The sequence below is a fragment of the Chelon labrosus genome (genome assembly GCF_963514085.1).
Source record: "Chelon labrosus genome assembly, chromosome: 21".
NCBI classification, from domain to species: Eukaryota; Metazoa; Chordata; class Actinopteri; order Mugiliformes; family Mugilidae; genus Chelon; species Chelon labrosus.
In genome coordinates, this window is record NC_140354.1 from 13288888 (window position 1) to 13312446 (window position 23559).

Sequence of the window (23559 nt, forward strand, 5' to 3'; positions counted from 1 at the left end):
CAAAATATGAAAGTCTTGACAGGAATATTTCCACACACGTGTGAATGATGAGACCACGGGCTCAGTGCAGTTTTGTTTTATTATTTGCAAGCAAGAGTATGGGTTGTAGTCAGGATGTGAGCAATAAGGTGAAAACACTGGTGCAAATACAGAAATACACAGCATCAATCCCTATAATCACGTGGATAACCAAAACAGTGTCTTAAACTAAATAAGCACATTAATGTGTCCTTTTGAATATTTGGCCCTAATTAAATATGTCGTCTCGGAATTTGCTCTGCATAATTTCCTGTTTGTGGCTTGGCAGCTCTTTAATATATATATATATTAAATTCTGTGCATATATTTTTTTAATTTATTGAAATGAAATTAGTTAACTAATCAAACGAGATCTTTTGAATATGGATAAAACTGGTCACAGCAGTTACATTCTCAATAATAGTGTGCATTTTGATATTTGTGTTGATTGAACGTCTTGAACGCAACGATTTTTGGCACAGATCAAAATAAATAAAACGTGCTCTTTCATTTATATCGTAGATTTTAAACACAATTCCCAGCATACTGGCTAATAAACGTTGCATTTTGTAATTGCCTTAAATTATCCGAAAATTGCTGGTGGATGTAGGGATCTAAATGAAATCTTAAAACTTGAAGATGCTTCCGGGTGTAAAAATACACAGGCCAGCACTTTTAAATAAACTCACTGTAGACCACCATCAAACACTGACAATGAGCTTTGTATCCACAGAAGTCATAAGTGCAACTGTTTCATTCGCTGCCTCCACAACAATCTTATCTGTTTGTGCTGCGGATCACATGAGAGAAGGTCAAACGAAGTTTCCTGTACAGACAATGAACCTTTAAGAGCTCCACAGTGGCCAAACGGTTATTTCCTCATTCCTTTGCTGTTATTTATTTTAAGCGGATTTAATCATTTGAAGTGGAAAGTGGTTTTATTTTGAAGATCTCTCCCTGTCGGTTGACATGCCATAAGTAAACTTTAATTTGTTCATCTGTTATTTGAACCAGTGGAGTCACTATTCTCACTCCGCCTAATCATCATCATCATCCGCCGCCGCCACCGCCGCCGGTGGTGAGCCGGTCTCCGTCTCCTTGTTCTCCTTCTTCCACTTCATCCTCCGGTTCTGGAACCAGATCTTGACCTGCCTCTCCGTGAGGCCGAGCGCGCGCGCGACCTCTACCCTCCGCCGCCTCGTGAGGTACCGGTTGAAGTGGAACTCCTTCTCCAGCTCGAGCGTCTGGTGGCGCGTGTACGTCTGACGGCCCCTGCGCCTGTCACCACCTGCACACACGAGGAACGCACAAAGCTGGCCTTTCAAAATAAAATCTGTTTATTATTTAAAAAAATAAAAATTAAAGCCCTGTAGAAAGCAGGTTGATCTTATTTTAGATTTTCATCACGAAGGCAGTTTATTTTCTATCAAACTGTTGCATTATAAGAGTTAATAAAACAACACCGGGGCTACTGTAGGGGGTATTTTATTTTGCCATCAAAACCATAAGGATAACAAAATTCTAATTTCAAGTCATCGTTTCCATGCAACAATTTCCATGTCACATTTTGGCTACAGGCAATATTATTAAAGACCAATTTCACCAAGGAAAAAAATAATAATTCATGAACACTTAGTACTATTTTGTCAGAAGTGCCCTTGAAAATTTTTAAGAATTGTGACTTCTTTTACATTTTACCAGGCAATTGTTTGGATTTGCAATATAAGAACTTACTCAATTTGTTTGTTTGTATCCCAATGCCTGCATTCAGTACAGTAGGAACATAAAAAAAAAAAAACTTACATGACTTATACATCAGCAATATTGCTTTGCACTGATTCCTCACTATTACTACATAAATAAATAAACTCCTTAACAAGTCTTTGCATCTTGGTTTCATTCACTAGACACAATCCAGACCCGGTAGCCACTTGTTGACGCGACTGTTAGTCTTCACCTCCGCTTCCTGGCAAACATATTTGGATTGCGGCTTTGCAAACGCCATAAAGCAATTCCTAAATGTTTCGGTCGAGCTGTGGGTTCAGCTGCTGTCCCTCTGAGCTGCCGTGCAATATTTACTTCACACCGTGTTTACCATTGGAGGAAACGTACCCGGTAATAAAATGGGGGGAAGGTGTAAAGCAGAAAAGGGTGCCAAAGTCAGACTGATTGCAGCCACTCATACACAGTACTACAGTTAATTAATATATTTAGTGGGGATGGAAACATGCTGAGTCTCATGCTGCTAAGCTACAACAGACATGTCGGGGTATTGCTAATGTGATTTAAAAGGAAAAAAAAGAAAAACTCTTCATGTGAACTATGCACTGGTGAGTGCTGAGTAAGACCACAGAAACCGCCATGACCTGTCTTCACGAGGTCAAGCAACGCCTGAAGGTTATAGAGAAACTGGGTCACATTTTCACAGCTCATCTGAGGTCATCTGCGGGTCAAACGAACATATAAACCCATTTTCCCCTGCAGAATTTCACTGAAAAGAAAGCTCCTTCTGATGCATCAACATATCCGGGAGCTAACATTTGGGATTGTGCTTTGACTCACTAGGATCTTCAGAGAAATGTTAACCGAACATATTTTTCAACATGGATTTTCCGTGCAAGATTGTTTTTTCCCTAACTGGCAAGGAATATTTTGTGTGGAAAGCTCCAACTGTGCAATAACCTGGTTTTAACTCAAGATCCATGCCTTCAGATCTCGAGTAAATCAAGACATTTGCTTAAGATTAAATCAAAGTCTGGACATAACAGGCAGTGATTACAGTAAATCTCCGGCTATTGGTGTACCCCCCGTAGGTTCTCCCCATTTTGAAGAACTGTAGTAATCTCTCAACAGACAACATTGCCACTGTACCAAATCTCCTCCAGGGTGGTCTCACCGAATCCTGTCCAACTGACTTCAGCTAGGCCCAAGAAATCCCGCATGGATCTGGCAAACTAAAAGGAAAGTTATTTTGTCTACCCATCTCCGTATGTCCAAGGATGACGTGATAATGTGCATTGCAGTGTAGTGTATGTAGGAAGCAATGTTGTCGGTAGTCCGGCCTCGACCGATGCTACATATCTGCCTTCACATCAGTTGTGGCAATTGTTTTGGCTCGGGTAGTCTCAGCAGTGCCCATCCTTTCTCCAAGACGGTTTATTCCCCCTGAGGGTTTACTCTGTACGATTAACTGCCCACCTAGAATACCATCTGTTTGGTAACCAGGGTTTTTATGGAACTTAATTGGTAGCCCTATGCCCAACCCCCACGTGGATGAACAGGAACCACCTTTTGTTTGGCGTCTACCTTTCAAACTGCCTGGCATGGGGTGACCCTATATAAAAAAAATTCTAACCAGTAAAGCCCCCCAACCACAACAAGGTAGTGATCAATTGGTAGTAGACCAGGAATTTTACCTGACTGACCCACAAGGTAGCCACCATGTGTTTGGGCAGTCTCCTCTGTTTACCATGCCAACCTTAACCAATTTGAACAATGCTGAGTTTGACATAGTTTAAAGTGGCAGGGAGTGTCTGTGGCCTTAGGTTTTGTGGTGTGTCCTACTGTCAGCATTAGTTAGGCCCCTGTCTGCAGCTTGTTTTTTTTTCCCCAATTGAGCGTCTCTGATTGTCTGTGAACCTTGGAGAACAAATGCGCAAAAAGAGAAATGGAAGTGACGAAAGTGGGCAAATGACTCCTCTCGTCTGAATGTTCCAGTACGAGTTCATTTGGACTGAAAAACCTGAGACAAAAACGGCTGACCGACCGATCAGGATGATTCAGGAGAAGCCAGCTCTGCACAACAGTTTGAGGCGACACCACAGCTGGCCTTTGTTGTCGCTAGTTCTTTGATGTCAGTTTGATGTGTCCAGGCTTTTAGGCCCATGCATGGCTAACAGTTTATGTTTAAACAGACTGCTTATGGAGATTCACATAGTCCTCAGGTCTTAGGTTTAGCGTAGTAGACTACATAACCACTATCGACTGTCATTGCGTTCACTCTTAGACCGCCGACAAATAATTCTCTTTAAAAACTCAAGAAGGAACCGGGAAACCTGTGTAAAATTAATTCAGTTTACACCAAACAGTAAAAAGCCAAAACTTTCAAGGCTGTAAACCCAAATCACGAGATGAATGACAAATTTGTATCGCACCAAAATGCCACTATCAAACCAAAAGGCTTGGCCATCAAAATACGTGTGATAATAATCTGGATAGCAAAATTGGAAAAAACATTTTTTTTTTTTTTCAATATCCATAGAGACACCAGTAAATTAATTAATCAAGATCAGTGTAGTATATTTATGTCTATTTTCACGTGTTACTCATGGGTGTAGTCACCGATATCTTTCCTAGACACCGAAATAAATCTCTGGGATATAAATCTTCCGTCCGCAACTGCTGTCTTTCTTTCTCGCTGTAAATCAGCTGACGACAGGTAATTGATTTACTTTGATTTGATATTGATTTTTAAGCCTCCTATGGCAAAGACTACAAGATTTCCAGACCAACTGTAATTTGACTCTGCAGATGAAAGCTTTACACCACACAAAGAATGATCGTGAAACAAGTTCATGACGCCGTCTTTTTTTTTTCCTCTTATAATAATTTGGGATTTTAGAAACCCAGGCCAAGTTTAAGCCTTGCCATTAAAAGTTCATAGACTAATAGCTGTGGTAAGGTTGATATAATACAGCTGAAGTGTGATAACTCAACACAGACATTGTATAGGACTATACCGAATAAAAATTTAAGCGATTTAAACCAGTTGCCGAGCTTATTTTTAGTGAAGGATACTCAAATTTGCCAGTAAGTTAGGTACAACTAGTTCATGCTATTCAACTACACCACAAACTACAGCTGCCAAAATGATAATGCAGTTGACTCAACAACTATGAAGCTGTAAAGGTTGACCATCAAACTTCCAGTTGAGTATATATATCAAAATGTTGTTTTTTTTTTTTTTGCTAAATTAATCTAAACTAAAAAATATTCAAATCAGAAAATATCAACAAAGAACCGGATCATGGACTTGACTGGAATTTTCCCCTGATGTAGAGTTTCATACCCAGCCCTGTGAAGGATTAAGTATTCTTCCAGTAGAGACAGCTGTGAAACAGCATGCGCACTCTTAGGTCTGATAGAAAAATGCTTTAAAAAAAGCAACTGACACGTTATGAATACATAAAGAATGAAACTGGAGAAAAGGGAGGAATGTGAGGTACTTCTTTTCATGACCTCAGCGTCTCAGATATTCTGCTTTTATGGCCCCGAATGACATGGACTGCACTGAGCTCTGTTTGCGGTGTTGTTACGGTCTATGTGGCTGTGAATTCGGGCTGCCCTCTGATGGACTATCAAGCTACAAACCTAGATTTATGAATATGAGGAGACACGACAGAGCTTTTATGCAGAAATATCTTTTGTTTTTACTTGTTGTTTTGTCCTTTCTGCTAAAAATGCTAAGATTACTTGACTGGTCATGTATTTCCTATCTGCAGCTGTTCTATTCTAAATTTTGAAATCATCATAGGAATGGAGAGACACATTCAGATGTTTAATTCCATGAAATTTCCACTTGACTTTAGGCAGTTGGCATTTCAATTTGATAGCTTTATATTAACTTGAATTTTTCTCTGGGTTTGGTTTTGTCAATGAACATTTTCATTTGCTTATATTGTCTGCAACAAACAGCTTGATCTCATTTCCTTTCCCCCCCTTGTAGCAAATACCAATAGAAGAGGCAGAGGGGGGGGGGGGGAAATACAACAACAAAAATAAAAAAGTTATATCCATAAAAGTAAGTCCCCAAAACCCATCTAATATTGTAAAATTCACACTGCCCTAACTGTACCTACTTATACTCACTATGCGTTCTCTAAATGCAGCACTTGAATAATTTCCTTCCCCAAGCCTCGTGTTTCCCTCCTTCCTTGCGTGCCTGCCTGCCTGCCTCCGTGTGTCTGCGTGTGTCTGCCACAGTCTTATTGAAGGCAGCGGTCAGTATGTGTGAGTGACCGGCTGTCAGAAGCGTGGAAATATGTGTTTAAGTATGTGCGAGTGTGTTTATCTCCGTGCCATTTCCTTTTTGTTGCAGGCAAGGCAAGGCGATACTTTGTGCATCTGTGTGTTAGTGTGTCCGCTCGTAATATTTCTTACGCGCACACATTATACGAAAATAAATGTTGTACAGCGGTCTAAGAGCCCGAGTGGCTCCGTTAATGAGAGTGCGCGTGTTTAGTCTTATTTGACTGCGTTATGGCAACATCCGGGACTTCTCCCTCCAATCATCTTCCGACGCCTTGGACTGGAATCAGATCTAAATTAAAATCCATAAATTCATTATACAGGCTGGCTGGCTGGCTGGCTTGACCCCTCCACACACACACAAACACACACAGAAGATAGAAGACAGGAGAGAAGATTAGAAGTGCCAAAAGAAATAAATGTGTTTCCCTCTCCTCTCTCTTTCATGTGTGTGCCAATGACATATTTTCTATTTTATTTTGAATGCAAATTATTTAAATATTTATTTACTCCTTTGTTTTCCCCAAAGAAACCCTCGAATGCATTTCTTCATTAGCAAGCAAATGGGCAACGTTTACTTTTATGATTCAGTTTTGATTTTTACGCAGATCTCTTGGCTCTCCGTGCCAACTAACTGCCAGGAAGCGCTTGTGTCTAACCTCTCCAACACTTTTTTTATTTTTATTTTTTTGAGCTTGACTGTGTGATTTGCTGGAAAGAAACTAATTTAACTGTTAAAGGTTACTCTATCCCGAATATTAGTTTGGTGGATCGATTTTTTTTTTTTTTTACGCCAACAAGCTTTACGCATAAAAGACTGTGTCTGGTGCACTAATATGGCTCGGACAAACTTTAACAGCCTCTTATGTTTCCTGTGCAGTTTTTTTTTTTTTTTTTTTTTTGTGTTGGTGTTTTGGGGTGAGCAACGACGTCTCCTTAGCTTTACGCACGTTTTACGCACCAACCCGCTCGCCGCATTTCCCGGATTTGACGCGCTGCCATTCAGCATTTAAACGCAAATATAAAATGCTCTTTGTGCGCCGTGTGTTTGTTGCGGTCCGAGGCCTTGCACCCATTCAGCTCCCAGTGCGCTCCGTCTCACAAAGCCGCCTTTACAATCGGGGGAAAGGGCAGGCATTCAGAGATCAAACCCATCTGCTAATTTATAGTGTTTATAGTATTAGAGGATTGTAGTGACAGTACAATAGCACAATGGGCTTTCATCGGGCCCGGCTAGTACTGACAGCGAATCGCAAAACAATCAGGACCCTGAGGTGAGCAGAGCCGAGCCAAACGCCGAATATGAGAGTATGCATCACCAGCGTTGGGAGAAGAAGATTTTCTTCATTTTTAAACAAGTCAGGGGAGGGGAAAAAAAAAAACCTCCAGCCACCACTGCGCTCCCCTGGCTCAGTCTAAAGCACAATACCACCTAATGAATATTCACAGTGTCTTAAATTATGGTTTTATGGAGGTCGAAGAGCCATAAAAAATCTGCAAAGAGAGACAGAGAGGCTGTAAAAAGGTGAGAGAAAGAAAGTGACAGGCAGGCATAGTTCAGCTGCCGACAGTGGCCGCTGCGCAACCGGGCCAACAGTTTAAAGACCGTTTAACGCAATTATTGGGTTCAACTAATACCCCACCACACACCTCCCCAACTCTGTCTCTCTCACTCACTCACACTATCAACAGCAATCCCCGCTTCCCTCTCCTTCCCACTCTTCTTACACCAACATTGTCCTCTAGCCCTGCCCCTCAGCCTTCTCTCTCCCCCCCAGCTCACAAATCAACTCATCGCCTCTCATAACTTGCTCAACTCCCGCCCCCTCCTTCTCCTCCTCTTACTCCGCCTTCTTTCTCACCTGAGCTTCTCATCCAGGGGTAAATCCGTAGCCTCTCCTCGTTTAACTCCCGCTGCTCCGGGGTACTCTGCCTCCTGCAGGCCGGCTCGGGAAGCATAACGGCCAATGAGCGGAGCCGAGGCTCCTCCGCGGGGCATCGCTTCAAAGAGGCGCACAACACCCCGGCTCCAGGCGAGACATTAGCCCCCCTTGTAAGCACTTCTGCGGGGTTGAGAGATTGCGCGCCGGGCCGAGTATCCTCGATGCTCTCGCTCAGTCCCGAAAGAGACAAACCAAGCGTTGAAGGATTAGAGGAGAAGGAAGAAGAAGCAGAAGAGGGAGGGAAAGGGAGCCTTTCTCTGCCTCTCCCACTGGAACCATGACGGTGGTGGTATCCGCTGGACGAGAAGGCGCACGAAGAAGACGCGGCAGGGGAAGCGGAGGAAGACGAGGAGGGAGAAGTTGGAGAGTCTGCGAAGAGCAGAGCGGGGCAGCTCGCTGCAGCTTGTTGGTATTTGGAAAACAGCGCGTTGGCGAAGTACAGCGAACTCATAATTTGGCGCCGGTGATTTGTAGGCCCGGGGCGATTTAATGTCGGCCTTTTACGAGGGGCCGTGAATTATTGTCGGGGTATTACTATCTAGATTTACACACACACACAAAAATAAAAAAATAAAAAATCACCCCACCCCGCACTTCTCCTCGCCTGTATGCCTCCCATTGCCTCGCTGAGCACGTGACGGCTGGTCCATGTGATACCAAGATGCCCAATGGCCGACGGGGTTTCCCTCCGAATGCAATAATATAATAGGAAGAATTTGCTGCAACACACAGGAAGTGAGCGCTGCAACACACAGACACATCACACAATGGCGTCTATATTATACAATCAATACGCAGCAGCTCGGAACGTGTCCTCTAATCGCTGAGCTCGTGAAGAGCTGGAAAACAAAACGGCTGAAGCTGACAAACACCCATGCGAAAGTCAAATCTTTTACTGTCTCGCTCTCTGGGCCGTGAAGTCGTGCGCAAAAAGCGGAAAACGCCGTTAGATGTGATATTGATCGGAGTTGGGATGGAATGGCGCTAGACACGTGCGTAATCTTGCCAAGAAGACTAAAAGAAAAGAAGGATCCCGCCCCCCCTCCCACTTTTTTTTTTTTTTTTTTTTATTTCCAGTGTCTTTTCCCGACTCATACTTTTCAGGGACCACACACATGCAGCAGAGAGGGACCCACACAGCAGAACACACAGACTATTGTGTGCTCCAAGTGCACAGTGGACCGCTCCTGGCTCGTCACTGCGGGCAGAGTAACAGATGAAGATGTAATGTCAACAACATTACAGGACGTGTATGGAAGCAGTCAGACGTGTCACTTTTGAAAATCATTCCGCAATAACGCCTACCATGAACGATTGCGCCTGCCTCGGCTGCAACAGTCCGCACTCCACTTTAATTCAATAATCAAAACACAAAGAATTACAGGTTAATATTTCTTACCGGCGTGTCACGCTTGCTGAAATATTATAGCTATAAAGTAGGCAAACAAACTTAGAAACCGGAGTGGGTGTTGGAAGTGGAGGATGGATGTTGCAAAGAACAAACACACTCCTGAAACCATTACAAAGTCATAGAAGGAACCACTCTCCGGGCCATTCAACATAAAACCGCCTCCGCTTGTGAGTTCAGGTGTGCTTAGTTCTGGTCCTTGGACCTGTGTCCTTCCCCGGCGGCAGAAGAAACTCACCGAGCGTGCAGGTGCTCGGCCACATGCTTAGATCCGCATCTCCCCCGGCCTCGCAGCACCGAGTTCAGAGAGATACAATCTCTGCTGGATGTAATGTTTAACAGGCCGGAGGTATGCGTGCGTAAACGTCCTGTACGTTATTCTTTTTTTTTTGTTCTATCTGGAAGGATGTGGGACAATTATAGGATCAGAAAGAGATGAGCTGTTTGTTTAATCCCCAAACATTGATGGAACCTTGTGAGCTTTTCCCATATGAGCCGGCTTTGTGTAAACTTTTTTCCTTTGCTTTGGAATGTGAGCAATCAATGCCTGGGTGTATTGTGCGTCAAACACCCGAGTCCTCCAGGGGCACCCAAGGCTCTATACATCCTATTATTAGGCTATTACACTGCGCTCACATGATCCAGGCTAAATCTAATTAACACAACCTAACTTGTGAAAAACGTAGACATGGAGTCCTGGTGTGACTCCACTGCTGGTTGGTTTCTGGTTCTCTGGTGATGGAGCTGAATTTTGTATTACGGTTATGTGCACTTGGTTAAGGGTTCAACTGGGGCCCAAAAGCAATGTTTGGCCTAAAATCTCCCACCAGTTTAGTCCAGTCGTGTCCAGGTTCCACTTGTTGGAGGCTCATTTAAGCGTCACCTTTAATGTCTTAATATTGGACAATACAAGTCTCTCTCGGATTGATTAAGGCTGGTGGAAACGGAATATATAAACACTATATGTCTATGTATAATTGGCAAGGTTTATGTTGCATTTAACAAAAGCATTTCCCAACTCATAGTGTCAAAATGGGCAACATGGAGGGAACTGCACCAGATCTATGGTCGAGTTGCAGCTCCTTCGGGGGGATATTTCTTTAAACTGAAAGTCTTAAAGCAGAAATAAATGTATACTTGAAAGTAAAAATAATAAATAATCATATGAGGATCTTAGGAAACGTTAATCTTTAGTATGGAGGGTATATCGTTCTCATCCCAAGAGCTACATTTGGATGTTTCATAATCCACCCGCTTGATATTGGCCTTTTGTTTTTGATTGATCATCTGCAGCTCTCGCTGGGCAGGTAAATATATGCTTCTTGGCTGTATCGCTGCAAAACATGTTCCCAGATTAAATTATTGCGCGCTTTTATTTTGGAAACTGGATTCAGACTGTCAAACGGCTCCTTGAGAAATCCACATTTCACGTTTTACGCGCGTTCAAGAACGCAATCCTTTTCCTCGATCGAAACCTGATCAGCCAAATATTTGGTTCTCCCGAAGAACAGCGACGCTGCCACGCTCAAGCCCAAACTGTATCGTTATATGGGTGAACGCGTAAATATCCCCCGCTCTCGCCGTGTTTGATCCTCCCATATGGAAACAATCCGACTCCAAGTCGTCATCGTGATGATGATGGAAGGCAGTGTAATGGTGAATATAGAGGCCTGTAATGATGTAAGTGGAGGTGGAGGACCGGGCAATAAATAAAGCGGTGTTTGGATAGATGTGGATTGTGTGTGTGTGTGAAGTGGGTGTGATGGAGGAGGGAGTGGGGGAGGAGGAGGTGGTGGTGGGGGGGGGCGTCTGTTGTTTTAAGAGGACATTTCCGAGTCGAGCCTTAAATGTTTGGCCTCGTGAACTGAACGGTTTTATCAGTCTGGGTGCTGACAGAGCGCGCGGAGATGAAGGGAGTATTAGACGGGGAGAGAAGGGGGAGAGTGCGGAGATGGATGCCGGAATAAAGGATAAAGAGAAAGTGTTGATAACGGAGAAGAAATAAAGGGTAGCACGTCTCATTTCTGCCTGATTGACAAAAATAAAACGGCCGTTAAGTGAGCCCTCGTAACTTTAATAAAAACCCTTTACAGTCAACTCAGATTCAACGCAGAAAGACGCAGTGTTCCTCCAGTTTTTTTTCCTCGCTTTTTATTTTTATGAATGTTCTCTTTTTTTTTCTTAATCTGCACTGTGCGCATGCTTTTTACCCCAAAAAAGAGAAAAAGGAAGACAACATAAAACGAACACCATCGATCAAAAAACGAACTAAAACGACAATTCGAGTGTGTAAAAAAGAGACCCGACCTACTAAAACGGCATAAATAGGCAGTTTCATGTTGTTGGAAATTTCATTAATTGCTACGTCGTCATCATCATCATCATCATCGTCATCATCATCATCATCAATCATTGCCATAACAACAACAACATAGAAGTGAGAAGTACAGTAAAAAGTGCACCATCATCATCATTTTTAACTTAAAAACTATACAGCTGCCAAAGATAAAATTGTTAATGATAAACTTCTAACAATATAGAAATGTTTCCACGATAATTGTTCCACAAAGAAAGGAAGCTATCTTTTTTTTTTTTTTCTTATTTTGTTTGTTTTAGAACACTAGTGTAGACTATGTTTGTTTGAGTTGGATTGATTCATCCCCGCCCTTGTCATTTTGATTTTTTTTTTTTTTTTTTTTTTTACTTTTCAGTTTATTTTCTTGCATCGTTTTATTTCATTTTTTCTTTTCTTTTTTCTTTTTTTTTTTTTAATTCCCACAGTTTGTACACAGTCAGCAGACAGAGGCGCGGAGGCCTCTCCAGTCCGTCCGGCTTTCCGGTCGCCATTTTGGAAACTCAAGTTCCCTTCCATCGATTGAATCGTGGAGACAGCAGGGGCAGTCCAATGGCCTCAGTTTAGACAAAAACCAGCCCAATCCCACCCTCTCCCACCCCACCCCATCCTGTCCAACATTTACACCCACCTCGCCGCGTCTCTCACCCTTCATCCTCCCTTAATTCCACCTCTCTCTCTCTCCTTCCCCTACATTTGCTTGTGGGTTTTCTCGCAGCAATCCTCACTCACGGCGGCCTGTGACCCCGCCGTGCCCGCCACCGCCACCGAGCCTCCTCCGCCACCTCCTCCTTCCCCGCCGCCTCCACCGGAATCGCTCCCGGTGCCCTCCCGCAGCTCCTTCTCCCTCCTCTCCCTCTCCACCGCCTCCTGCTCGCTCTTGCTGCTGGGGAACTTGTCCTTGTTGTTCTCCTTCTTCCACTTCATCCTCCGGTTCTGGAACCAGATCTTGACCTGGCGCTCAGTCAGCGCCAACGCGTGCGACACCTCGATCCGGCGTTTCCGGGTCAGGTAAGGGTTGAAGAGGAACTCCTTCTCCAGCTCCAGGGTCTGGTAGCGGCTGTAGGTCTGTCGGCCACGCCTCCTTCCCGCAGCTACTGGGGGGGAGGTTTGAGGGGTGAGGAGAGGGAAGACACGGGGGAGAGAAAAGTGCGTTTATTAGAGCCATTCTTTATTAACACCTTGCATAAAAACAAACAAACCTGCTCTTGATTAAATGTAGGATCTTTAATAGTTTTAAGAAGGCACGAATGTCACCAAAGAAGTACTCAAAGTGACACTTCCATACTTGTTTGACTTATTTTAACTGACCAAAATAGAAAAAAAAAAATCAGTATCCATCAAACTAAATCAAACATTTACACATTCATACTTTGCAAAATTGCTTAAGAGGAAGTCATTTTATCAAAGTAACCGGTGACACAGAGTGCCAATAAATTCCTTTGTTCCGCGGTTGAACATTTAACCACGCACTGCGCAGGGTGATCCCACAATAAACAGACGCGCAGGCAACGACGCAATTTTCCCATGCACACATTAGCGTTGTCCCCGATTCATGTTCGAAGGGCAACTAAAAAGGAAAGAAGTCCAGTGCATGCGTGGGATCATGCGATAGTCATGCAGGGACAAGTTAAAAGGGCCACACAACAAGGAGAACTCTTTCAATCCATCAGGAAGTCTGCTGCACCGTTACTGCAGTCATTATAAAACCCCTTATATAACGCTCGCAGGAGTGCGCATGAATATTTAATGCTATAAATACCCCGTAAACGATTTAAAAAACTGGTGGGGGGAAAAAAAAAATAATAATAAATGATCCCTCACAGCAAAGATCAGAGCAGAGATTAAAATGTTGCCTCTTCTGGCGAACTTTTAATTAAAGCACAAAACAAGTTATTTCTGGAAACCGTCGGTGTAATCATTAACTCTGCTTTTTACTTCATCTCAGCCTTGCGGAGCGCAGGAAGCGAGCCATGAGAGAACACGCTGCACAGACTCAATATCAAAAGTATAAATACTTAACAAGGTCAGATATTGTGTTTTCAGGCTTTGGAGACATTGGCCATATCACCTGCGCAACATGAACCAGGCCAGGACACATAGATGATGCCCTGGGATAAATTATTCCGTCAAAGTGTTCAGTGCGCGTTCAAATAACATAAACATGTACTACTTTCCACCCTGACATACAAATTCAGAATACATATTTCCACTGCTAATAAAAGAGAAGTTGTTTCTGTATGAAGTGGGCAAATAAAAAAAAAAAAAAAAAAAAACACGAAATCCTGGCAGCAAACTCCCCACAGTTTATACAAAAAGCACATTTGTGTAAGTGATGATATTTCCATTACTGTGCCATAAAAATAAGAAAATAAAAAATAAAAAAACGAGCGATGCGCCATGGACAAAATATGCCGGTGACCATAAAAGCTTCCACGTTAAAACTGCTCCTTCTAAATCACCTGATCTGAGGGGAAATTCAACTTTTGCGAGTTTAGCTTTGATTAGTGTTCATAACCCTAAAAAGGGGGGATGGGAACACGTGGCAGAAATCAAATATGTCAGGAGTAAAATCTTTATTCTTTTTCTTCCTCTTCGTCTAAGCGTCTAATCACCAGAGGACTTTGGAGTCTCTTTGGAGCTATCTGTGAGTGCAGACCTCGGAGGTCCAAGCACACACACACACAAACACGCCCTCTCTCCTGGGCAGTAAAGTTTCAGGATTAAATTAAAGAAGAGGGCAGTGAGTTTGATGGAGGAGTATTTACCGCTGTAATCACATAGAAGTCTTGTGTAGTCTATCTGCTCTGCTCATATTATATTAAGCTGGAGAGCCTGCAGGTAAAGGGTTGAAGCATTATACAGTAGACCCACCAGCAACCTAAGTCCTACAGGTTGTCTTAAGAAAGTGCAGCATGCGTGGGCACAGGGCTGCTTTATAGGGCGGCCGGTAGACGGGGGACAGGAGAGTCTTTCTGGAAGCGCGCGGTCTTGTAGGTGATCTAAATGTCTTGTATGTGTTATCCGTCACAGGACTGGCGCCGTGATTTCGTGCTGCAGGGGCCTTCTAAAGAGTAGCGGGCGCCACATTCACTGCTGTCACCAGCCGTGAATTAAGGGGAAATGGGAAAACACTTTCCTGGATAAAATAACAGCAGTGACGCTTTGATCCAAAAGCCGTGTGACGGAGCTACATGCGTGGGGAATTTAACCCCCGACCCTTTGCTGAGTCAGGCTGACTTGAGACACGCCACGCCTTTTGCGTGCAGACAATTTTAAGGAATAAAGCCTGTTTCTTATGATTAATGTCATTTTTTTTGTTTTAGTTTGAGCATGCTTTGTGAAGTGAGAAGATGATACAAGTCTGATAATGAAACATTTTTAGACCCCTTTACGCATGGAACCTTTACAACGCCAATTAAATAAGCACTAAACAAATGCATTGCAGTTGGCAGTTGACATTTGGAGGAAGGAGAAGGGAGGTTTCCATTGGACAGCAGATGCCAGTGAGAGCCGGGGCAAAAGGAACTAATACCATTAGACATACAGAGTAGCCCACATTCATTCGCGGCCTAATCACATTTCTATTCTCCTTTTTTTTTCTCTCCATGTTTAAGGTCGTACAGAGAAAATGATTTATCAAGACTTCCAACCACAAGGGTGAAGTCGTAAAAGTGATATTCACGAGCTTGGAGTCAAACTAGGATATTAAGCCTCCTGTTTGGGAGCTTGGAAGTATTTCCAGGCGAATTCAGCGAGCGAGAGAGACCCACCCCCTCACCCCTTCGGCGAGGAGACTCTGACATAAAAAGGTGCGGAGGTGTGGAGGAGGCGATATCTCTCTTTAAAATACAAATTGCAAATTATGCCCCCTCGTTAAAGGGAAATTTCCGAGGTAGGCGCCGCTGCGCTCCGTCCTCCAGTTTCACCCACAAAGAAAAAAAAAAAAAAAAAAAAAGACACGTCCGCCTTTATTCAGCTGCAGCCTAACCAATAAATCCTCGCACCGAGAAACGATAATACGCAATCAAAACCGTGTATTGGCTGTAACTTCGCGCGCACGCAGAGCAGTCTCGGGCACTTAGCAGCGCGGCCTGGCAAGCTCGGTTTCCTGTTTTGACTCTAATTTCTCAAACCCCCGCATGATCAGAGGAGCCCGGGCCGACGCGCTGTCACAGCGGACAAGTATATAGTGTTTTAAAACTATTCATCCTGCTGCTAATCGTTGTCAGCGTTGGCAAAAGGAGGTCTAAATGATGATGAGGTCGGCTTGAGCCGAGCGCACGAGTGTGTACGCTTTTATTTAAAGCAGGGGGTTGTTGTGGTGACTCACGGCTGGAGCAGTGATTTTCTAGGAACACATGGATAAGCTTTGGCTTTAAAGATGTAAATGATGGATGAAAAAGACCTAGTTTACAAATCGTGCGTAAATGTGATTATTGCCACTATTTCTCGAAGTGCGTAAAACGTATGAGCCACAAGGCTGGATGGAGGGAGCAGTTGTCGTCGTCGTTGTTGTATACAACTATGAGTTGTCTTTAAAATTTATTATTTTTTTTATATTTTATGATAATAATCTTGAAGTGCACAACCCGTCTGGAGGCCCACTTTAAAAACACAATTGAGAGCACGAGCAATAAAATAAAATCTCGCTCTCCTCTCTCTCTCTCTCTCTCCCTCTCACACTCACACTCACACACACACACACACACACACACACACACAAACACACTCACACAGCAGCAGCAGCACAGCCGAAGAAATATGGGCTCAAGCAAAATAGGCTACTATACATGCCAATCCATTCACTGCTCTCTTTCTCTCTCTCTTTCTCTCTATGTCCCTCGAACACAAAAACATGCCTTCTTGCATAATCAGTCTTATTGTGGTGTTTTTGCTCTAAGCCATCAATTACAAACCCTGCTTCCCCCTACAGCAAATATGTTTTGTTTTTAAAATCACACGTTTTATTCTCTCGTGCGATTTATAATCTGATTGAAATGAACCTGATCCATATTCTCAGGCGGCCTTTGCCACCGAAAAAACACACACACACACAAAGACAACTAGGTGGTCACACACAACACATACAAACAGAGAGAGAGAGAGAGAGAGCAGCGTCAGTCTTAACCACAAGGACATCACTTGGTGGAGGATTCTGATGTTTCAGTCAGAGGATAAGACAGGTCTGTGGTCTCAGATCACACACACACACACACACACGCACACACGCTGTGAAAAATAGTCCCTTTATCCTCCTCACACACACTGCCGTCTGCTTCAACTCTTTGTGGAACCGTGTAGCCGAATAATCCCTCAGACCTCAGGCAAGTCGTAAAAAAAAACTGTAAAAGTTGAACCGGGTCAGAGCTGCATGTCTAAAATGAGTCTGTTTGGCTGGAAACAACCACCTCCAACTCTTTCCCATCTGCTCCGAGCAGGGGTTTCTCATTTTTTTCTCTCTTTTTTTTTTTTTTTCCTGAAAGGGGGGTTCTCATGAAGAGGTCTCTGAGGTTCAGTTCCCTCCCGCCTACCCCCCTTACACGCCACCGTCTCTTGCCTATTTTCGTCTGTTTTCCTCGGTCTCTCCTTCTCCCTCCGTGCTTTCACTCTCCCCGTCCATTCTCTCAGTATATGGCCGGGGCAATTCGACCCTAAAGTCATTCACAAGTTGTGGCGCTGCCAATAAAACCATAAACATGCTTTTGTCTCCCGCTTTGAACGCAGGAAGTTCTAATTGCCCTCCCTAAATTGCTGCTTTAAAACCCCACTTTTCCCAACTTTCTCCCGCTGTTTCCTGCCCGTGTGTCAACACATTCTGCCCTCTCCTCGTGAGGAAGCAGCACCGTTGCTCCTGCAGCGGACACTCTACCTACCTTGTAGACTTGTAGCCGCAATATGCTTTGAGCAACACGCAAAGATAGCACAAAAAAAAAACAGCATTTGCACGGCAGGCTTTCCGTTTCCTCACCTTGCGGCCTCATCCACGGGAACAGCTGCGTCGGCGAGGGGCTCTGCTGGGTCCCTTCTGCGTCCTCGCCGCCGAGTCCCGGCGCGCCTCCCAGCTTACAGTCGCTGTACTGGACCAGATCCGCGTCCTGGGTTCCAAAAAGCGTCTGCCGCTGCAGGGCGTCGTATCCGTAGAAGTTCCCAGGCTCGCCGTGGCATGTGACAGCGCAGGGGCTCTGCTGGTAGGGGTTGCTGGGCAGCGTGGAGGCGCTGTGGTGGTAGAAATCCTGGATCTGCGGAGCGTGCTGGAAGGTGGCGCCGGAGCCCGGGCCGTACACCACAGTGGGCCGGCTGCCGGCCAGGTCCTGCGCGAAACCGCACTCATAGTAGTTCGGACGTAACGAGTCTCCGCTTTTATATTTAGAGAAGAGCGAGTTGACGAAATATGAACTCATCTTTTTTTTTTTTTTTTGTGTTATTGTTTTGATGCTGTTTCAGTTTGTGTTCGGCTCGGCAGAGTCAGAGTGAGGCTGGAGGAAGCGACCGGCGGCTTTCAGCTGTGTTTTCTCACTTTACTATTTTTTCTTTTTCCTGCTTCTTCTGTCTGAGGCAGAGACACACCGACACAGGAGAGGTACGGAGGGGAGGGAGAGTGAGGCAGGTCTGCCGCCGGTGTCGGTGACCGTTGTTGTGGGCTCTTTCTTTTCTCTCTCTTTTCTTTTTTTTTTCCTCCTCTCTCCCCCTCACGGCCACAACAGACGAACCGGCTGCGGTGTGAGGAAGGGTGACGGCAGCCAGCCAGAGCAGTAACGGCCACCACCGCGACGACAGCAGCAGCAGCGACAACAATAAAAACAATCACACCGATTCCATAAAATCTCCGGCGAACAACAAGAAGAGGAAGAGGAATAGGAAGGAGAAGAAGAAGAAGAAGAGGGAGAAGCGGAGAAGGAGGAAGTGCTCGTGCGCATCACAATTCCGGTGTTAGAGCTGTATAAGCGGGAGCCCTGTCGCGATCTCAAACGAGTTTTCCGTGATTTACTCCTCTGCAAATGAGTTGTTTCATTTTTTCTCCCTCTCTCTCTCCCTCTCTCTCTCTCTCTCTCCCTCGCCCCTTTCTTGCTCTCTTTCGCGCGCACCCTCTCTCTCTCGCCCTCTCTCTCTCTCTCTCCCTTTCTCTCCTCCCGGCCTCAGTGTGTGTGTGTGTGTGTGTTCGGTTTCAGGGATAATTTGCATCTATTATCAGCTCTTCATCCCATTGGCTTTTCTACGTAGGCTACACCGACGCGCGTGCACGACGGCGGGCACGCACGCGCACCCACCCACCCCCACACACACAAACACACGGGGTCTTTTGCACTTTTTCCTTCTTTTTTTTTTTTTTTGTAAGTCTAGATGATGGTTGTCCTGGCGTCGAGTCGAGGAGCTCCGTGTGGCTGTGATAGTGCGAATGGAGTGAGAGGAAGAAAGAGAAGAAGAAGAGGGAGGGAGGGAAGGGGGGGGGGTGGAAGAGGATAGTCTGGGTGTAGCATCAAACAAGAAGTGAGGATGAGGAGCTGTGTGTGTGTGTGTTTGTTGATGAGTAGTCTGCTGCTTTGCATCTGATCACATGCACCTTTTCCAAGAAAGCAACCAGAAAAAGCTGTTGTTGTTTTTTTTTTGTTGTTCTTTGAGGCTGAGATTGAGGTTGAGATGGTGGCGATGGTGCGCGTGTTTGTGCGTGCGCGTATTACAATGCACAGTTTAGAACATCTGTCTCATTCATTGCTCTTTCCCCGTTTCTGAATCCTTAAAGGAACGCGGCTGCAAAAAGGGGGGACGAAGTGAATGAGGCTCGAAAATGTCAGGGAGCCCGGGCGAGAGAGGTTAACTCAAACCGGAGGAGAGAGAGAGAGTGAGTGAGTGTGTGTGTGTGTGTGTGTGTGAGAGAGAGAGAGTGGAGGGCTAGTGCTCCCTAATTGGTATCGGTTTTAACAAGTCGTCGCCTATAAATGTAATTGAGGTTTTAAAACCAGTTGTCGGAGCCTTCCCTGCCTCCCGTTCCCATTCCCGACTGCTACTGCGGCTTGGTCAGAGGATAAACAAGCTCCGAGAGCGTGCTTTCTGACCATCGCATAGCCCCGCTCTTATAAATATGATCTCCATAAACATGTAAGGAGGACCGGAGAGGGTAATAGGCTCCGAGAAAAGTGGCTGTAAACGCTTTAACAAACTGTAAAGCTCCATAAAGCGGAGGGGGCAGTGTGTTCTTGTTTACGTCCGTGCAGCAGAGAAACAAAAAAAGGGAAAATAGAAGGGAGGTGGGAGCCTCATCTTTGTATTTAATTATCAGTTTCTATAAGGCCGTCCTATCTGAGTAGTGTGAGCTCAGGTAAAGGGGGTGTTATTCTAACGAGCAATAAGTTGTGGAAAGGTTAAGCTCGTCCTCGCAGAACAGCCAGCGCTCGTAAAAAAGCAAGATTGCCTAAAGTGCAACGATTATCAAAAAGAAAAAAAAAAAAAAGGGGATGGACTCGACAGTGGAGTTATTTCTACTTTTATCTAATTTCCTAGAATCAATCTGATGCGAGGAACTTGTGATGGAGATTCCACCAGGCAGGCGTCGGAAGGGAGACTCCATCTTCTGATTCTGCAATATAATTTGGAGCCATTACTTCATTTGTTTTGATATTTTCGCGTCTGGTGCGCGCTCACATCAGTCAAATTAAAAAAAGAAAATGCCATTACAAGAATTTAATTTATTTAGATTTTGCAGCACTGACACCAGAGGCCCGAATGTTGCCAGCGCCGGCTTGAATTACAGACTCGGTTGCGTTAAATCAGTTGATTGTACGCTCGGCTTTCTGAGGGGTAATTGCGGCAGTATTTTTTCCGATTTATTACCCAGAATATGGTCTTATTGAAACGCCACTCCTCCGCCTTGTTTTACATTTCCAATAAAGAGTTTGCTTATGAGATGCTGTCTGCGTGGGGCGCGAAAAGAAAAAAAAAAATGTCACAGTTTCAAGTGTCCTCGCAATCTCCCCATGCTGTCAAAGTCAGGCCACTCAATAAGAGGGCGGTTTTTGTGCCATTCTTGGAGAATACGCACACACACCTGCGGCCTCGTGCTCATTGGAGACGTAAACCTCTGCGTTCACCCTCACCACAATGTGTTTGGAGCAAAAAGAAACCCCGGGAACTGGTTTTCAGCATTTGCACCTTGTGCATCCTTTGCGTCAGAGCCGCACAGAGTCCGAGAGAATGCGTTAAAGGCCTCCCTGCATCCCACGTTCGCTTTTTACCTGAGATGGAAATATTTCCCGGCTCCCAGTACACAAGCACCCACATCCGCATATGCACTCCCTGCACCCATACAAGCCTGAATATCAAACAGAGTCAGAAAAGGTGTCAAGGTGCGTGCGTCCTTCGTGTGATTTTTGCACCGGGAAAAATAAAGGCTTCCTGGCAGCCTATAGTATCCTGCATGCCTATGGCTTGTTGTTTTCCAAAGGCCGCAACCCTTCCTTTACAGCCACGGTGTGAACACGACCTACAGCTGCTTCAGGATGTTCTAAAGCAGAGTTAGAAAGTGACATAATCGCCTCAGTTCTTCTTAAAAAAAAAAAATACCCCCTTCAAAATGCGAGAACAGGGAAGAGGTCGAGTTCTCCCCCTTAAAGGAGCCCCTGCGCATACAGAAAGCACATGAAAGCAAGCCAAGCTGCAGGCGAGCCCTGAGTTATCGGTGGAGCAAGAGCGCCATCAAGCGGCTAGTTGCAGTACAGCCAGAGGGGGAGAGATTATAGCAGGCTATATAATGCGGCTTTATGGTTCTATTTAAATCCGCACATAAAGCTAAATAAGATACTTTAAAATACAACTGCGCGTAGTAATCGGAAGCCCAGTTTGAGGGCCGATTTGGGAATTGTGGAACAGAGAAAGAGAACGAGAAATCCCCGTCTATGGGGATGTCTGAGTGGAAAGGGAAAGGTGGGCTAATCAAGGGAAAACCCTTGTGTTGTTAATGCATTTAATGTGCTGTAAGGTGCAAATATTGGAACAGTAATGTAAAGCTATTAGCTAGACTTTAACTGTGCTTTAAACTTAGTAATGGCCACCGTAGATGTTTAAGCGAGGTGCGCAAAGAGATGTAAACCCAGAGCAAAATTATTTATGTTCCCCTCTCGAGTTCGAGCTCACACAGAACTCAAAGTTTAAATAACAGCAAAAATACATATTATTTATATTATTTTATTTGGTGAATTTCGGGTCATAGCATGTGAGCTGCATTGCTTTAAAAAAGCTTTTGTTATGTTGCTCATCTATATAAACGGCAGTAAACATTCTCGCGAGATTTCTTGACTGCGCTAATGTTCCATTTTATTTTCATTTTGTAATGTCACAGCTTATATACCACCATTAGCTCCTGGTATTTAGCATTTAGCATGTATTATTTTGTACGTAACTGCCGACTAAGTTACGTTTTCTCTTATATTATACGTTGCAATTTTATTATTATACAAATATGATATTTAAAAAAAAAAAACATATATTATGTTCCATTAATAAATAAATACAAATTTAAACATAGCTAACGTTTCCCCTAGCATAATTATTAAAGACAAACTACTAGGCTAATACAAATGCAAGCTAGCACTTTTTTATTTATTTTTATTTACTGCCTTTACCGTTGTGATAAATAAATAAATGAATACATATGCATTACATTTAAGATAATAATACTGATAAATGTGAAAAAGTGAAAAGTTAAATCTTTCTTCTTGTGTCAGGGAAGTCCAGTTGAGCGCAGGCAGACCCGTTTTATTGCCTCAGATGATCGTTGCTTTTATGTTGGAGGGGCCTGGTTGGTGTGCGAGTGTGTCAGTGTGTGTGTGTGTGTGTGTGTGCAGGCTGCTAAATTACAGGCTGTAAACAGACTGTAAAAAAGCGGTTGTTACCATTATCTGAAGAGACTGCGGCCCAGATCCTCACTTTCACCACTGTGGAAATATGAGAAGGGCTGTGAGAACGACGTAAGCACGGAGAAAGGAAATAGCGCGAGATTTCAAGTATTAGCTAATAATAGTAGTGTTTCAGTAAGAACATAGCAGCAACGAGTGTTATATCCCTATAGCAAAAAAAAACTTCCTACACATTCTTGTATGTTTCCACAGAAGGTTCAACATCATGCTGCAAGACATTCCTCTGACTCCCTCCCCCCTGCTGTGCAGCCCAAGCCCGGGCCCCGCCGTGCCCTTTAGGCCGGAAAAGAAGCCTGAGACCCGGTCACAGCACACCCTGTCTGCTGGGGTCTGCTGTCTGCGTGTGTTTTTTTGGAGGTGGTCGAGGGGGGAGTTTATGGCCCCGGTTGTAAGGATGCATCTGAGAGAGACAAAGGGAGGTCGGTCAGGAGACAACACACACACACACACACACACATGCACGCTGCAAAAATACCTCAATAGAGCCAAACGGCTGCAAAACCATAAAACTCCCAACGCTGAAAAGAAAGGGAGGAGGAGGAGGAAGGAGACGCGTCCTCTTTCCCGGGCTGCTACAACACGAGAGCAGCACTGCTCCGTTTTCATCTTCAGCTATGTCCCCAGCAAACCCCGGGCCCTGCCATCGCTCAAAGTGCCTCCTCCTAAGCCCGTGGCTAATACCTACTTGAGGCGTTCACACTAACATTTGCCCTCTCCCCCTGCCCCCAGCTCCTATCAGTGCATTTATAACCTCCAAATAAATTATCGAGCAGGGGGATTTGAAACTTTTTTCCTCCAATATTTCCTCTCTCCCCCTCTCTCTCTCTCTGTGTGTGCATTTCCTCGCTCCCCTCTCCTCTTTCTCTCGGCGTGTTTGCTTTACAGCCGTTTAGTTCT

The 23559-nt window shown here is 44.5% G+C and overlaps 2 protein-coding genes across 2 annotated transcripts; both read right to left on the reverse strand.

Moving 5' to 3' along the window:
* On the reverse strand, nt 1-8828 carry LOC311506323 (homeobox protein Hox-B7-A-like). The gene is made up of 2 exons (XM_084570234.1): nt 7908-8828; nt 1-1306 (listed from the first exon to the last, which is right to left on the reverse strand). The coding sequence occupies exons 1-2, from the start codon at nt 8437-8439 to the stop codon at nt 1056-1058; spliced, it is 783 nt and encodes a 260-aa protein (XP_084426360.1). The 5' UTR covers nt 8440-8828; the 3' UTR covers nt 1-1055.
* Nucleotides 8829-12439: 3611 nt separating this feature from the next.
* On the reverse strand, nt 12440-22975 carry hoxb8a (homeobox B8a; the record flags this gene model as incomplete). Its single annotated transcript, XM_084571419.1, has 4 exons — nt 22833-22975; nt 22639-22680; nt 17721-18465; nt 12440-12846 (listed from the first exon to the last, which is right to left on the reverse strand). The coding sequence occupies exons 3-4, from the start codon at nt 18151-18153 to the stop codon at nt 12440-12442; spliced, it is 840 nt and encodes a 279-aa protein (XP_084427545.1). The 5' UTR covers nt 18154-18465; nt 22639-22680; nt 22833-22975.
* Between the last annotated feature and the right edge of the window lie 584 nt (nt 22976-23559).